This window comes from Hyperolius riggenbachi, chromosome 10, assembly GCF_040937935.1.
Source record: "Hyperolius riggenbachi isolate aHypRig1 chromosome 10, aHypRig1.pri, whole genome shotgun sequence".
NCBI lineage: Eukaryota > Metazoa > Chordata > Amphibia > Anura > Hyperoliidae > Hyperolius > Hyperolius riggenbachi.
This window is the reverse complement of record NC_090655.1, coordinates 13,102,658-13,120,436: the sequence shown is the minus strand read 5'-3', so window position 1 is coordinate 13,120,436 and position 17,779 is coordinate 13,102,658. Positions and strand designations below refer to the sequence as shown.

The 17,779-nt window shown below is 44.3% G+C and overlaps 1 protein-coding gene across 1 annotated transcript in view; it reads left to right on the top strand.

Moving 5' to 3' along the window:
- Window positions 1-17,779, top strand: part of ADAM12 (ADAM metallopeptidase domain 12) — a 275,547-nt gene that overhangs the window by 21,945 nt on the left and 235,823 nt on the right. Inside the window, exon 4 of the mRNA XM_068258874.1 lies at window positions 8,814-8,879. Within this exon, the coding sequence (XP_068114975.1) occupies window positions 8,814-8,879 (66 nt within the window). The remainder of the gene's footprint in view (window positions 1-8,813; window positions 8,880-17,779) is intronic.

Genomic DNA, 17,779 nt, shown 5'->3' with positions numbered 1-17,779 from the left:
GGAATGCAATTTGATAACAACTGTTAAGTGTGTGAGGAATTATCACCTGGCCTGAGATGTCATTAAAGGAATACTGTAGGGGTCGGGGGAAAATGAGTTGAACTTACCCGGGGCTTCTAATGGTCCCGCAGGCATCCTGTACCCACGCAGCCACTCACCAATGCTCCGGCCCCGCCTCCGGTTCACTTCTGGAATTTCAGACTTTAACCAGTTCACCCCCAAGGGTTTTTATCCTAACGGACCAGAGCAATTTTCAGTTGTCAGCGCTCCTCCCTTTTATTCCCTAATAACTTTATTACTACTTATCACAAGAAAATGATCTATACCTCGTTTTTTTCGCCACCAATTAGGCTTTCTGTGGATAGTACATTTTGCTAAGAATTTTTTTATTCTAAATGCATTTTAATGAGAAAAACAGAAAAAAAAAGAAAAAAAATCATTATTTCTCAGTGTTCAGCCTTTATAGTTTTAAAATTAAACATTCTCCTGTGGATAAAACAAACAAGTTTTATTTGCCCAGTGGTCCCGATAATTAAACCGTTTAGATTATGTCCCTACCACAATGTATGGCGACAGTATATTATTTTGAAATATAAGTGGTTATTTTTCTGTTTGTTCTGGCCATAATTACAAGCCCCTATGTAATAAATTAAAATTAATTTTCCCCCATAAAATATAGAATAAAAAAAGCTGAGTCCCTAAGGTAACTATTTATTAATTTTTTTTAAGCTGATTTTTTTTTTTTACAAGTGTTTTTTTTGGGGGGGAGGGTTGGAAGTGTAATTTTATTAATGATGTGTATATACTTGAAAATGTATGTATTTTGTAAGTGTAATATACTTTTTGGCCACAAGATGGCGCTGGTGAACACTCATAGGACGTGTTCACTTTTTTTTTTTTTTTTTTTACACACTTTATTAAACTGTTACATTTCCTGTTTATGTGAATGGACGTAGCCGCTGTTCGCGGTCACGTCCATTCACTCCAGGCACTGCGATTGGGTAGAGGACTGTTCAGTCCTCTTCCCCAATCGCCCAGCACGGGATCCCGACGGTAATGGCGGCGGTAGCGGCGGACACACGGCGGTAGCAGCGGCGGGAATGCGCGACGTATTAAAACGTCATGTTGCTGTTAATAGCGGTAAGCATGACGTTTTAATACGTTAGGATGGCGGTAAATGGTTAAAGTCTAAAAACCACTGCGCCTGCGTTGCCATGTCCTCGTTCCCACTGATGTCACCAAGGGCGTACTGCGCAGGCCATACTGGACCTGCGCAGTACACTCCTGGTGACATCAGCGGGAGGGAAGACACAGCAACGCAGGCACAGTGGTTTTCACACTTTAAAGTCTGAAATTCCAGAAGTGAACCGGAGGCGGGGCCGGAGCTTCGCTGAGTGGCTGCGCGGGCGCAGGATGTCTGCGGGGGACCATTGGAAGCCCTGGGTAAGTTCAACTCATTTTCCCCTGACCCCCCCTACAGTATCCCTTTAAGTGGAGTGTTATTAAATACTGCAGTGTAAATCTTTGGCAGTTTATGCAGAAGGGGAGGAGGGGCAGAGCTGCATCCTGTATAGAGAGGAATATACAGCAGGCACAAAGGGAGGGAGGAAGAGCAAGACATCAGGCGGGATCCGTTGAAAAGGGCTCCTGAGCTGCCTGTAAGAAAAGGGCTCCTCCATAGACATCAATGTTATTTTTGCAAATATGGGCTACAAGGTGGTGAAAAGGGCTCCGGAGTTTTGATATTGGCTACAAGCGGGCGCCCTTATGTAGCCCAAATTTTGTTTTTTAGGCTACAAGGTACTTTATACTGGTTGAACTCGATGGACGTATGTCTTTTTTCAACCAAAATCACTATGTAACTATGTAAGATTTTTGGCTACAGTAGCGCACCCCTTTGTAGCCCATATTTTTGATTCAGCTACAAGGTTTTAGGCTACCAGGTTTTTGATTCTGCTACAAAAGGGCACCCTTTTATAGCCGAGATTTTTGATTCGAGGGTGCAGGGGAGGTTAGGATTAGCCATCACAAGGGGGCGGGGGGGGGGGGTCTTAGGGTTAGGCACCACCTGGGGGGTTAGGGTTTGGCACCATCAGGGGAGGGTTCTGTGTAAGAGTAGGGAGCAGTTAGGTCATAATAATCACTTTTCTTAGCTATATCTAGAGCCCTTTTATAACCCAACTAATTTTGCCTAATAAACTAAAACTAGCTTTTTCGGCTACACCGGGTGCCCTTTGTAGCCGAATTAGGCATATATGGGCTACATCAGGCGCCCTTTGTAGCCGAAGTTGGCATATATGGGCTTCACCATGTGCCCTTTGTAGCCGAAGTTGGCATATATGGGCTACACCAGGTGCCCTTTTTGTAGCCGAATTTGGTATATATGGGCTACACCAGGAGCCCTTTTTTACAGGAGCCCTTTTTTAAATAGACCCCATCAGGCTTATGTATACACAACCACAGACACACCCACACAGACAGCCGCATACACAAACAAGCTCAAGCTCTCTCTCTCCTCTACTGGCTACCATACACAGCACCTGCAGGCTGGCTGTAATCATGCTGGCAGGTGAGGCAGCAGGAGGGGCAGAGCTACATCCTGCCTGTGTGTGCTCCTCACCTCCCTATCTACTGCATATAAGAATAACTACAGAGGTGATAACTTAACCATTTCAGCCCGCGGGGATTTTTCACCTTATGCATCAGAGCAATTTTTACCTCCCATTCATTCGCTAATAACTTTATCACTACTTATCACAATTTATTCATCTATATCTTGCTTTTTCTGCCACTAATTAGGCTTTCTTTGGGTGGAACATTTTGATAAGAATTATTTTTTTATAAATGCATTTTAACAGGATTAATAAGACAAAATGGAAAAAATTAATTATTTCTCAGTTTTCGTCCATTATAGCTTTAAAATAATCCATGCTACCATAATTAAAACCTATGTATTTTATTTGCCCGTTTGTCTTGGTTATGACACCATTTAAATTTTGTCCCTATCGCAATGTATGGCACCAATATTTTATTTGGAAATAAAGGTGCATTTTTCCCATTTTGCGTCCATCACTACAGGTAGTCCTCGGTTAACAAACGAGATAGGGACTGCCCACTCGTTCTTTTCTTTTTTTTTTTTTTTTTTTTGCCCACTCGTTCTTAACCTGAATCTGTTCGTATGTCGGGACTACCTGTTTTGCCCCCTTGAAAATGAAGAATATGGGCAGCGGAGGGTAAATAGAGGCCTACTCACCTGATCCTCGGCGGTAGAAGGTGCCCTCGTGGTGCCCGGAAGGTCCGCAGCCCGTCCTCTCACTTCCTCCATTGTTCCTAATTGCGTCATTATGCACCGGAGGAAGCGAGAGGACGGGCTGCGGACCTTCCGGGCACCACGAGGGCACCTTCTACCGCCGAGGATCAGGGGGCAAAACAGGTAGTCCCCGGCGGGCGTGACGTCATGCGACGGGGCGGAGCTGCGGTCGCGGCATTCGTATCGGCGGGTCGTTCGTATGTCGGGCGTTCGTAACCCGGGGACTACCTGTATTTACAAGTATACCCCCTTCAAATGCATATTTAAAAAGTTGGGACCCTTAGGTAACTATTTATGTCTTCTTTTTTTTTTATTGTAATTTTTTTTTCCCATTCAAATTTTTATTTGGGTAATATTTTGGTGTGAGAAATAAACAGTTAATTTTTAATGTTATTATATGTGTAAATTGTAATGTAAAAAATATGTAGATGTAGTTTTACTATTTGGCCACAAGATGGCCACCTTGAATTTTTTTTCCCTCCTTGTGCTTCTCGCTAAGCGGAAGTACAAGGGGGATGCGGAAATTTTTCCGGGCAGAAAGACTGAAGCCTCTAGTTAGAGCGCTTCGGTTTTTCTGCTGGGGAGACGGATCGGTGATCGGGAACACGTGAGCTTCACATTAGTGTTGGGCGAACACCTGGATGTTCGGGTTCGGGCCGAACAGGCCGAACATGGGCCAGATGTTCGGCATGTTCGGCCCGAACCCCGAACTCAATGGAAGTCAATGGGGACCCGAACATGCCGCAATACGGCCCCCCTATGGGGTCGCAGGCATAAGGGGGGAGCATGCCCCGATCGCGGGGGGGGGGGGTCGGAAATTCCCCCCACCCCCTCCGCTAGCGCTCCCCCCTCTGCCTGCTTCCCCATAACAAAAGTTTGTTGAAAGTTAATACTAGTACCGGTGGCTGGCTGCTGGCAGTGGAGTGAGTGAGGAGGAGGAGTCCGCCTAGGAGAGTGACGCGTTGAGGCCGGGCAGCGGGCGGTTCAGCGGTAGTACCCTTGTGGTACTTCCGCCCTTTCTCTGACCTCACGTCCTCTACGTGATGACGCATACGAGGGTACGCGTCCCCTCATATGCGTCATCACGTAGAGGACGTGAAGTCAGAGAAAGGGCGGAAGTACCACAAGGGTACTACCGCTGAACCGCCCGCTGCCCGGCCTCAACGCGTCACTCTCCTAGGCGGACTCCTCCTCCTCACTCACTCCACTGCCAGCAGCCAGCCACCGGTACTAGTATTAACTTTCAACAAACTTTTGTTATGGGGAAGCGGGCAGAGGGGGGAGCGCTAGCGGAGGGGGTGGGGGGAATTTCCGACCCCCCTCGCGATCGGGACATGCTCCCCCCTTATGCCTGCGACCCCATAGGGGGGCCGTATTGCGGCATGTTCGGGCAAACAGGGCCCTGTTCGGCCGAACAGGGGCCCTGTTCGGCCCTGTTCGGCGGGCATTGAATAGTTCGGGCGAACCCGAACTAAAAAGGCCGAACACCATCAGGTGTTCGGCCGAACTCGAACATCACCCGAACAGGGTGATGTTCTGCAGAACCCGAACAGTGGCGAACACTGTTCGCCCAACACTACTTCACATCCGGGCAGCAGAAATAGTTAAGGACTGGAGTGATAAGACAACACTCTCACTGTGAAATTTACTACATGTTAGTAAGGCAAGCTTCTTTAGTGAATTAACACTTAACCACTTCCCAACTGAGGGGTTTTACCCCTTCAGCATCCGAGCAATTTTCTCCTTTCAGCGCTCCTTACATTCATTCGCCTATAACTTTATCATTACTTATCGCAATGAAATTAACTATATCTTGTTTTTTTCGCCACCAATTAGGCTTTCTTTAGGTGGGACATTATGCCAAGAATAATTTTATTCTAAATCTGTTTTAATGGGAAAATAGGAAAACATATGGGAAAAAAAACATTATTTTTCAGTTTTCGGCCATTATAGTTTTTAAATAATGCATGCTACTGTAATTAAAACCCATGAAATGTATTTGCCCTTTTGTCCCGGTTATAAAACCATTTAAATTATGCCCCTATCACAATGTTTGGCGCCAATATTTTATTTGGAAATAAAGGTGCATTTTTTTCAGTTTTGCGTCCATCCCTAATTACAAGCCCATAGTTTATAAAGTAACAGTGTTGTACCCTCCTGATATAAATATTTAAAAAGTTCAGTCCCTAAGGTAACTATTTATGTATTTTTTTTAATTGTACATTTTTTATTTTTTTTTTAATTACAAAAAAAAAAAAAATGGGGAGTGTGGGAGGTAATGAGTTAATTTTTTTTGTATAACTAATGTGTGTGTGTGTGAAAAATAGTTTAGGGTGTAGTTTACTATTTGGCCACAAGATGGCAACAGTTTAATGCGACCTCCAAGCTTCCTTCCGGAAGCTTGGAGGAAGTACAAAGAGGCTGGTATTTTTTTTTTTTTTTTTACAATGATCGAGCTGCTTAGCGAAAGCAGCAGATCATTGCGGGGGCAGAGATCAACGAACGGGAATGTATTTTCCCGTTCATTGATCTCCGGGCGAGCGGGCAGCGGCGTGCACGATCGCGGGAGTGCGAGCGGGAGAGCGGACATCGGCGGTAGCGGCGGTAGCGGCGGGGGGTGCGTATATCTACGCTCCGGGCGGGGAAGTGAAGTCCAAAGGAGCGTAGATATACTGTACGGCGGCGGGGAATACTAATCGATGTGGTGTTAAGTTTTCTCTTGCCAGATTGTCACCAGCATGATCTTAGGGAATTAGTTGCCATGATTTTATAAGTCAAACCAGCCAGTCTTTTTTTATCATCATTAGTTTTTCTTCATTAATATTTGAAAACAATAAATATATACATTTAAAGGCATGGAAATAAAGTTTAGGGTCAATTAGCTACTTTGTTTCAAAAGAAAAATACAAATATTCTCTTAGATCTGTACATCAGTCCTAAAAGAGGGACACATGAGGAAGAAATTGGGACTGGCGGATTTGGTTACCAAAGAGATCAGCTGGACAGCCAGGCAACATGTATTGTTTAACAGGAAATAAATGTCAGCTTCCATATTTCTCTCACTTCAGGTTCCCTTTTACTTGGTAGTGTCCATGTTGGTGCCAGTCCTTCAGTTAGTGCAGGTGTGGCAAATGGCAAACAGGATCTCCTGCTGTGTTCAGCTGATTACTGTGGCAGGAAGAGGACATACCTGGGTTTCCTACACTGAAGCACAGAGTACACACTCCAGGCTAGAAAATTTGTGTGCAATCTGTGCTTGTGCTCTGTTTTTTTTAAATCCATAGCTGCCTGTAAACTAAAGTGAAAAGAGAGCCATTTTTAAGCCATATTTAGGTACATACGTTAGATGAGTTGGCCACAAAAGCCAACAATGGCTGCCTCCACCGACGATTATTTGCCTAACTAGCAGATGCCCAACGTGGCTCAAGGATCTAACTGTTTTGTGAAAAAAAAAACGTCCCTATGGTGAGGGAAGGCTCTGAGTCCTGAAGACGCTTCCCGTTCCTCTCCTGGTCCCCTCGTTCCAGCACTGTCACCCCCTGTTAGCAGTATTTGACCGATCAGTTGAATACTGCTCTGTATTACTTCAGGGGCATTCGGATGTCTTCGATAGCCCCAGTGGGCTGCTCGGTACTGGGCATTCACGAGCACGCTTTCTCGCACACTCACGCATGTGGATCTTTCGGGCTCCCAAAGACTTCTGAAGCCTCCTGCAGCAGCAGATTGGAACGAGGTGACAGCGCTGGAGCAAGGGGACCGGGAGAGGAACAGGAAAGCTCTATAGGATACCAGAGCCTTCCCTCTCCTTAGGTAAGTAACTGTTTATTTGTGTTTTTCCAATTTACATTGGTTTTAATGACACTCAAGCATGTCCAATCGCAGTATTATTTTCACTCCTTCCACCTGATCTGTGGTGGACTCGTCATCCCTCCATATGCCTCCATAGCCAGAGAATACATTGCCCCCCTCCCCACACACACACACACACACACACACACAAGACCCTCCCGCTAAGCAGACCACTAACCATCAATTAAATGTTGGTTAGCTAGCTCATTATTTATTTTGAACTGGTCACTTCTAGACCACGAAAAGAGCGGGAGCCATGCTGCACATCACAGCTGAGCTTCTAACTGCAAATTGACGCTAGTATGGTTGAGGTGACCCAGCAGGAAACTTCATAGGGGACAGTTCTCCAATCACAGCAACCTCTACAATTTCAAGTGTTGTAATTGGCCTAATAGTGTGGGCATATTATTACTACAGCCCATCTGAAACCTCTAAAATTTCTATAGGGCGCTGTTATTGGAGAACTGTTAAAACTGCAATCAATCACATTACCAGAACTTCCCTGTGAGATTTCACCTCAACCATACTAGCGCCAATCATTTTTATAAAATAGGTCCTAGTTTATATTTCATGCAGCTACAGGGCAGTCTTAAGCAGCAATTGTCTTCCACTTTTATTATCATTATTATTTAGTATTTATATAGCGCTGACATCTTCCCGCTGCACTTTACTCAGTATATATTCTTGTTACCAACTGTCCCTCAGAGGCACAATGTAATCCCTACCATAGACACATGTCCATCAAAGTCTAGGGCCAATTTTTAGGGGGAAGTCAATTCACTAATCTGTATGTTTTTGAGATTTCAGAGAAAATTGGAGTGCCAGGAGGAAACCCACACAGACACGGGGAAAACCATACAAACTCAGATACTGCTGCCACTGTACCAATAGCCCCTTGGGTGCAGCCTCCATATGTAAACAATGGACTATGCTGTCTTCTTATACCTCCTTTAAAGCGGTCTAACACCCAGCATTACAACTTTGCTTTAAAAGATTGCTTACAGCTTCGAAACTATTATGCCAGATTTTTTTAAGCAGAAATTCACTGAATGGGTTAAGCATGAGATTTTAGTTTTGCATTTAGCTAGAAATCCGCATGCTGAGGTTAAGATATACAAATGTATCTTTGTGTGGAATGCAAATAGACCTCTGAAAAGCCTGTCTGGGAAGCCGTCTGTGCTCTCTTAGAGAGGTGTTTGTTTATTTACATTGTAAATAGATACATTTGTATCTAAACCTCAGCACAGAGGAGGATTTCTAGCTAAATGCAACACTAAAATGTCATGTTTAATCCATTCAGTGAATTTCTGCTAAAAGAAAAATCTGGCATAATAGTTTCTAAGCAGTAAGCAATCTTTTAAAGCAAAGTTGAAATGCTGGGTGTTAGACCACTTTAAAGTAAGAAAATCATTACTGACACAGGGTTAGATTAATATAGTTCATGTTGAAAGATTTAAAATGGAATGTGAAATCCTATCCAGGGAAACCGTGTAGAAACACCAGGTGCTGTACAAGTTTTCTTATTACCTCTGAGATTGAAGTGACGACACACACTTGAAAGGCTGACTTTTAAAAAATATATGGGGCGTAGGCTGGAAAGGAGCTGCTGGACCTTCTCCGACTCATTCTTAACGTGTTTCATCTGTTTTGGCAGCACAAGCGGGATACTCAGAAGACAACCAAGTATGTGGAGCTGGTTATTGTGGCTGATAACCGCGAGGTAAGACAAATATTTCCCTCCCCGCTCTCTTATCTATGTTCAAACTGCATACATTTGCATAATACTGCATCAACTCCAAATTATTTGCATCTCACTGACCATCCCTAGTCATGATCACCTCTATATTGGGTTATTATTATTATTTAGTATTTATATAGCGCCGACATCTTCCGCAGCACTGTACAGAGTATATATTGTCTAATGTCTTGTCACTAACTGTCCCTTGGAGGAGCTCACAATCTAGTCCCTACCATAGTCATATGTCTATATCTTGTAGTGTATGTATTGTAGTCTAGGGCCAATATAGGGGGAAGCCAATTAACTTATCTGTATGTTTTTGGGACGTGGGAGGAAACAAGAGTGCCTGGAAGAAACCCACGCAGACACGGAGAGAACATACAAACTCCTTGCAGATGTTGACCTGGCTGGGATTCAAACCGGGACCCAGTGCTGCAAGGCGAGAGCGCTAACCACCACGCCACCGTGTTGAATAGTTGTATCATTAACAAATGATTTTTCCATCAGTTGAGCAGAAAGAAACATAATCAATTTTCCCCCGATACGATAAAATGATTGAATCAGTCAATCATGCGGGAAAATCAAATAATGTATGGGCACATCAATGACATTTTAAAATGAAAATAATGATGTGCAAGAACACTTACTACCGAAACTCTTCCAGGCGCTTGTGGTCTTCAGGTTCTCACCCATTTCCAGTTCTATGAAGTTTTGTCTTCACTGCTTCCCGGAAGTCCAACCAGGCTGTGAGCAAGCCTATTTGAACTGGGCATGTGAGCGTTCCAAACCGCATATACCGATCCTGCAGAGGATCAGCAAGACAGCCAGGCAACTGGAAGGCAAAAGCAAATAAATATGGCAGCCTTTAAAGAGAAACTCCAACCTAGAATTGAACTTTATCCCAATCAGTAGCTGATACCCCCTTTTACATGAGAAATATAATGCTTTTCACAAACAGACCATCAGGGGGCGCTGTATGACTGATTTTGTGCTGAAACCCCACCCACAAGAAGCTCTGAGTACCGCGGTACTTTTGGCAGTTTGTTACAATGTAACAAGGTTCACAGACAGGAATTAGCTGTTTACAGCTGTCTGTAACGGCCAAAACAGCTAGGAGCAGCTACATAATCTGCCCACAGTAACAATGTCACCATGTAATAAATGTCAGAATGTGAATCGGGGAGAGGAAAGATTTTACAATGAGCAAACACTGACTAAATCATTTATACATAATTATAGTAAAAATGAAGCACTTTTTTTTTACTACATTATTTTCACTGGAGTTCCTCTTTAACCACCCTGGTGTTCTATTAAGATCGCCAGGGCGGCTGCGGGAGGGTTTTTTTTAAATAAAAAAAAAACTATTTCATGCAGCCAACTAAAAGTTGGCTGCATGAAAGCCCACTAGAGGGCGCTCCGGAGGCGTTCTTCCGATCGCCTCCGGCGCCCAGAAAAAACAAGGAAGGCCGCAATGAGCGGCCTTCCTTGTTTTGCTTACATCGTCGCCATAGCGACGAGCGGAGTGACGTCATGGACCCTCTTTCGCCGCTGCTCGCGGCGGATCGCCGCAGAGCGGCGGCGATCAGGCAGCACACGCGGCTGGCAAAGTGCCGGCTGCGTGTGCTGCTCTTTATTTGAAGAAAATCGGCCCAGCAGGGCCTAAGCGGCAGCCTCCGGCGGTGATGGACGAGCTGAGCTCGTCCATACCGCCCGGCTGGTTAAGCTTGGTGGTCACTTCAGGTACACTTTAACCAAGTACAGATACAAGGGAGTCCTTTTTTATGGTTTTCTGCTGCCTTATGTTTGGAAAGAATGTTTTACTTTTTGAAACTTCTATTTCTATAGGACTTCTTCTTCTATAGGACTGACTACCTATAGAACAATTTGGTTTTGAAACAGAAGTTTCAGATTTGTTTTCTGTCAAATTACACTTTAGGCTAAGTGCAGACTTAGCAGAAATGCGAGCATTGGGGACAACGCATAGTTTTTGCCGCTAATGGAAGTCTATAGGCTGTAATGTATTGCGTTTTTCATGCGTTTTTATGTGCGTTTTTAAAAAAAAATTAGTTTTGTGATGTATTTCCAGTTGTCTCCCTAGTGATTTGTATAAAACGCAATATAAAAACGCATGGAAAATGCATACAAAACGCATATGCGTTTTGTATATGCGAACCGCAAACGCGTAAAAACGCACGCAAAACGCTAGAAAAATGCATATGTGGAACAAATAATGCGAATGCACAAAAAATGGACTAAAAACGCAAACAAACAAAAAACCTGCACATGATCGAAAACGCAACCTTCCACTCTGTTATTTGTGCACCCAGCCTCTAACTGTGCATTCTCTTTTTGTGGCGTTATAGGACAGGCATGACCTACTATTAAAGATAAAACTCCAACCTAGAATTGAACTTTATCCCAATCAGTAGCTGATACCCCCTTTTACATGATAAATATAATGCTTTTCACAAACAGACCATCAGGGGGCGCTGTATGACTGATTTTGTGCTGAAACCCCTCCCACAAGAAGCTCTGAGTACCGCGGTACTCTGGACAAACTGCCACAATGTAACAATGTTCACAGACAGGAATGAGCTGTTTACAGCTGTCTCTAACAGCCAAAACAGCTAGGAGCAGCTACATAACCTGCCCACAGTAAAAATGTCACCATGTAATACATGTCAGAATGTAAATCGGGGAGAGGAAAGATTTTACAATGGGCAAACACTGACTAAAGCATTTATACAGAATTATGGTAAAAAATGAAGCACTTTTTTTTACTACATTATTTTCACTGGAGTTCCTCTTTAAGAGTTGCAGGAATGAACAGTAGGAGCCAGGGGCCCCAGTGCAAGGTTTAGATGGGGCCTCCAAAGAACTTTATTGGTATGAAGCCTCAACACTTTCCAAGGACACTTTCAGTGTAAAAGTTGCAATCAGAGGAGGAATTGGCCAATATCTGGTCAAATCAACCAATTAAATACAGTAGATCAGCCAGGATTGAAAACACCCAATGATCGGAATCGGTTACTTCTCACATGATTTAGATCGACACAGAATCGTTTTTTGGTTTCGGAGCCTGAAGGTACAACGTTGTTCAGCTCTGTTATGAAAGGAGAATCTCATAGGATCTCGCTTGGAGTGTGTAAGCCGCTAGTAGATTGACTTTCAAACGACCACTCTGTTGTTGATTGCCCAATAAAGTCGATCGCTTAATCGCTTGGTGGAAAACCGTGTAATGTATGGGCACCTTTACACTCCAGGTGTACTTTAAATACTAGAATTTTTACAAGGATATTGCATCAAAAACAAGTCTTATTTTATATTTTCTATTTAAATTTGCAAAAAGTTAAAAAAAAATCATTCATAGTGAAGGCGGCATCCATCCAATGACAATATCAGGCAAATTAGGTCCACCAAAGTTTAACAATATAAATTTGTATTTTTATTTTTAGGTGACAATGCCGTCTTGTTTCGGGTTAAGTAACCCTTCTCCAGGCCTTATAAATGCAGTATAGATCTGAAAGACAGCTAATGAATACACTGGAAATAATCAAAAATAATCAAAAACACATCTGGACAATATCAAGCCAGGAACAACCACCCCTAAGTGCAAGTAGCAAGAGGATCAGCAAACAGACAATGGCCTCAATTCACTAAACTTATCTCCTGTCTTTAATAACTCTTCTAGAGTTGTTACCATGGTGATAAGGCATGTAGTATTCAGGAAACATTTTACCTCAGGCAAACCTAAAGTTAACTCTTCTGTCTTTAAATTAGCTCTCCAATCCTTAAAATAACTCCAGAGTTAAAGACAGGCTGTTAATTAGCTGCATGTGAAAATAACTACAGAGGAGGTAAATTAACTACAGAGGAGGTAAATTAACTACAGGAGAGGTAACTTAAGGAATGAAGAGGTAAGATAACTCTCTCACGTGTGGAGGTAAGTTTTCTCTTGCCTTATTATCTCTAGCATGATCTTAGTGAATTGAGGCCATTGGCCTCAATTCACTAAGCTTATCTCCTGTCTTTAATAACTCTTCTAGAGTTGTTACCCTGGTGATAAGGCATGTAGTATTCAGGAAACATTTTACCTCAGGCAAACCCAAAGTTAACTCTTCTGTCTTTAAGTTAACTCTTCAATCCTTAAAATAACTCCAGAGTTAAAGACAGGCTGTTTATTAACTGCATGTGAAAATAACTACAGAGGAGGTAACTTAACTACAGAGGAGGTAACTTAAGGAATGAAGAGATAAGATAACTCTCTCTTATGTGGAGGTAAGTTTTCTCTTGCCTTATTATCTCCAGCATGATCTTAGTGAATTGAGGCCAATGTGTCCAAGCAGAGGCAGATGACCAGCAGGACTGCCAAAGCAGTTGTCATTGTACAAAAGGAAATGAATACGGCAGCCTTCATGTCCCTGTAACTACAAGATCACTTTAAGTCAGTTGCTGGACAAGCTGCCTTATAAGAATTCTTGGAGCTTAAACTGTTGAGATGTCTCTACAATATTTCACACTTGGAGGTCTCAGAGGGCAAACGAGGCCGTCACTCTGGCCACCGCACTGCTGAATTAGTTATATGTTCTGCATTGTGGAGCATCCATCAGGGGAGCACGATGACCGCATCGTTTGGCTTTGTAATAGTTGCGACAGATAAACACTACTAGCAGATACAATGGTCTACTTCACCCTGCAGATCCCGAGAGTACAGAGAAGCAAGCGGGCTCAAGGCAAGTCACTGATATCACTATTAGGTGGCGTTGGATTAAAGACAACCAGAGACGAAGCACCCTCATATATTTTACCATATATATCAGTGGGAACATTAGAGAAAACACCTACCCTGCTCTCTGTTTCATCCTTCACAGCTCAGCCTGCTTCTCATCAGCCCTGATAAAATCCCTGACTGAGCATTCAGTCTGGCTTTCCTCAGGAATCATTATAGCTGAGTCATTATGGCAGAGCCAGAAGGGGGCAGGCTTGGGCTTGAAAAGACATCAGAGAAGACAGACTCAGCTATAATGATTCCTGAGCAAAGCCAGACTGAATGCTCAGTCGGGGATTTTATCAGGGCTGGTAACAAGCAGGCTGAGCAGTGAAGGATGAAACCGAGAGCAGGGTAGGTGTTTTCTCTAATGTTCCTACTGATATATATGGTAAAATACATGAGGGTGCTTTGTCTCTGGTTCACTAAGGGAGTCTGAAGTGGATTTAAAAAAAACAAACAAAAAAAAAACCCCAGATACTTACCTAAGTAGAGACAAGGCTTTGGGTCTTATAGCGCCTTCCCATTCTCCTCCTGGTGTTCTCGTTCCCTTGCAGGCTCCCGTTAGCAGTCTACGACCGATCGGTCATAGATAGAGTTGAGCCGAACCTCCGATTTTAGGTTCGCGAACCCTGTTCGCGAACTTCCGCGAAAGGTTCGGTTCGCGAAAAAGTTCGCGAACCGCAATAGACTTCAATGGGGAGGCGAACTTTGAAAGTTTAAAAAAATTCTATCAACTGGAAAAATGATAGAAAACATGTTTCAAAAGCTCTAATACCTGGAGCCACACCTAATTGAGTGAAATACACATCACTGCTGGAGGACCCGCCCACCCTCCCTCCTGCAAGCAAGGTCCTTTATACCATTTGCCTGCCTACACTAATTAGTTATGGGACAGCTGCTACACACTCTGCTAGGGAGATTTTAATTGGCCTCCACCCTCCTCCCTCCACCCTCCACCCTTCTACCTATTCCCTCCTCCCTCCTACCGGAGGGAGGAGGGTCTCTTCTGCCAGGGAATTATACTATTTTAAAAACCAGTATACATCATACCATAGCTGGGAATACATACATGAGTATACATCATACCATAGCTGGGGATACATACATGAGTATACATCATACCATAGCTGGGAATCGAACCCAGATCTCACTGTGTGGTGGGCACGTCACCCTAAGCACTGTACCACTACAGAAGTAAGTGAAGCTAGCCTAAAATTTAACATTTATGCTCAATGCAATAGAACCATTAGGTTGCTTAAAGGAGAACTGTAGTGAGAGGTATATGGAGGCTGCCATATTGATTTCCTTTTAAGCTAGAACGTAAATGTGAAGGAAAATGGGGGGCTGGGGAGCATATGTCACAAATCACAAAATCAAAAAATAAGTGAAAAATTACAAAATTTATTAATGTTATAATTAAACATATTAAAAAGCACCAATGTAACCTGCCAAGAGACCACGCTCAGCAACCAATCACACATCAAACACACCACTACCTAGGACCACCTAATGTGATCAGGGATCCCAAATGTCATGTAAAAAGTAGGCCTAGACAAATATATTGCATCAAAAATAGAGACAATGGGAAAATGGTAGTTGGAGCAGGCCGGTACAGATGACAGAGGCAGAGTAAGTCAATGAATCCAGCAAAGGCCAGGAAGCCAATGTAGCGTCTGCAGACAAACAGTTCAATGAAACAGCACAACCAGCATGGACAGATGGAATGCAAGTTGCAGCAAGCACAAATCAGAAGAATGGCATGAAGCATAAGCCATACTATACCCAATCCTGGTACAGCAATGCGGAGTCCGGTTAGCTCCTGAAGGCTGTCTGGTCTCTCAACCCCATGTGTAGAAGCCCTAGGCTGGGGGAGTGATTTTTGATCCGGTAGAGGAGTCAGGTCCAGTATGCTGGCATGGCAGGCTGTAATGGTCAAAGCAGAGTCCCATGTAGCAGAGTCCCATGTGTGCAGAGAGCTAATGGCCTTCCAGGTGGAGATCAAGGAGATGCCTCAGGCCAGCAGAGGGTGGATGCGGAGGGTGAACGGGCGGCGGGGCAAAAGGCAGTTAGGTGCTAGCACCACGCCGGCAGCCCTGACATGTTTCGCCGGGTCTACCGGCTTTTTCGAAGGGAGGCGTGGCTAGAAACGTGTGCTGCCTGAGGCTCCTTATAGGGCAGCGTCATCAGCCGCGCACACGCACGCATGCGTAATTACGTACGCGTCAACCAACGCGTACGCATGCGCACTAACGCTGCGACGGACACGCGGCTCAGCCTCGCCCCCACCGTGGCCCAATCAGCAGGCCAGACAAAGTAAGTCGGCCTGATGCGAAAGGATAGTAATTGCAGGTGAGAGGGCAAGGTGGGGGCGAAGAGAAAGGGGCCATGGGGCAGCACATGGAAGTATAAAAAAATATATAAACAAACAAAGCGATGTATGAAAATAAGGTGATACAAAACCATGCAAACGCAACAATCACAGACAAGCAAAAAGAAATCTATATATAACATAGCTCAGAGTCGGCAAATATTATCATACTATCATCTATTGCTAAAGAAGTTGGATCCAGGGGGACTGTGAGAACGCAGTACCATGATCCAAACAGTGCGAAAAATCAGCGCACTCAAAAAGGCAAAAAAACTGAGCAACAACATATGTCAGCCATGAACGGCAGATGCCACAGGGGAAGACACGTAGAGGCAACAGCCCGGAGCGTATACACGCCCGCAGACACAGGGGGCAATGGAGGAGCAGATCAACGGAGGGGGGCAGGAAAAGAGACAACAGGACAGGTAGGAAAAAGCGGGAAGCTTCAGTTAGGCAGAAAGGCCGCAAAACCGACCGTTTCATTAAGGCCAGGGTGTTCAGTGGCCTCCAACTCCTAGATCCACCTAGACTCTTTTTGTAACAATAAGCGATCAAAGTTGCCCCCTCTAATCGTGGTATGTATACGATCAAGACCGACAAATCGTATACCTGAGGTGTTACCACCGTGCTCGGATCTAAAATGCCTCGCAACCGGTGTGGTGGATGCAATGCTTTTAATATTGGCGATGTGTTCGCCAATTCTAGACTTAAATTCACGTCCGGTCTTGCCTATATAAAAAGCGCCACAAGGACACAATAGAAGGTAGACCACAAATTTGGTATTACAATTCACAAAATGTTGTAAACGCCAGTGATGACCGTTGGGAAGGACAACATCCCTCCCAATGAATAAAAATCGACAGACAGTGCATCCACCACAACTATATGTCCCGGTTACGGTGCAGTGAGGGCGCGTGATCTCAGTGCCCCGAAAATGGCTCCTGACAATCAGATCGCGGAGAGACGGCACGCGCCTGCACGTAATTTTGGGTTCCGGTGTCACCAATGGTTCGATTTTGGGGTCATTGGTAAGAATATACCAATGACGTTGTAAAACGCGTGTGATTTCTTTAAAATGCGCAGAGTAATGCACGCAAAGGCGTGCGCATTCCGCCACGTCTCTCCGAGACCCGCTAGAGGCCAGTAGGGCATTTCGATCGGCCATCCGAGCCCGTTGGTACGCCTGTCGTAAAATGCGATCTGGGTATCCCCGATCTCTAAAGCGCGATCTCAGGGTCACCGCCTCCTCCTCAAAGCTGTCAATAGAAGAACAGTTCCTCCTAACACGGAGGTATTGGCCCACAGGGATGCCCCTGACAGTGTGTCCAGGATGGAAACTATCGGCCCTAAGAAGGGCATTCGTAGCAGTCTCCTTCCTGTACAAGCCCGTGGACAAACAGCCGTGATCATCGATGATGATCCAAATGTCCAAAAATAAGATCCTTCTACAGTCGAACGTCATTGTGAAACGTAAGTTCCTTGTGTTCTTATTAAGGATATCGGCAAATTGTCTAAGTTCGCAGGAGGTCCCCGTCCAGACGATAAAGATGTCATCGATGTACCTGTGCCACATCAAAACGTGGCACAGGTCAGTGCTGGTCGTAATGGAGAAAGCTACGCTTACGGATCATTACGCGTAATTTTACGCTATTACGCATTACGAAATTACGCTTACGGCATAGACAGTCAATTTCGGTACATGTCTATAATTACGCATAGCACTTACGCAATTACGCGTAAGTA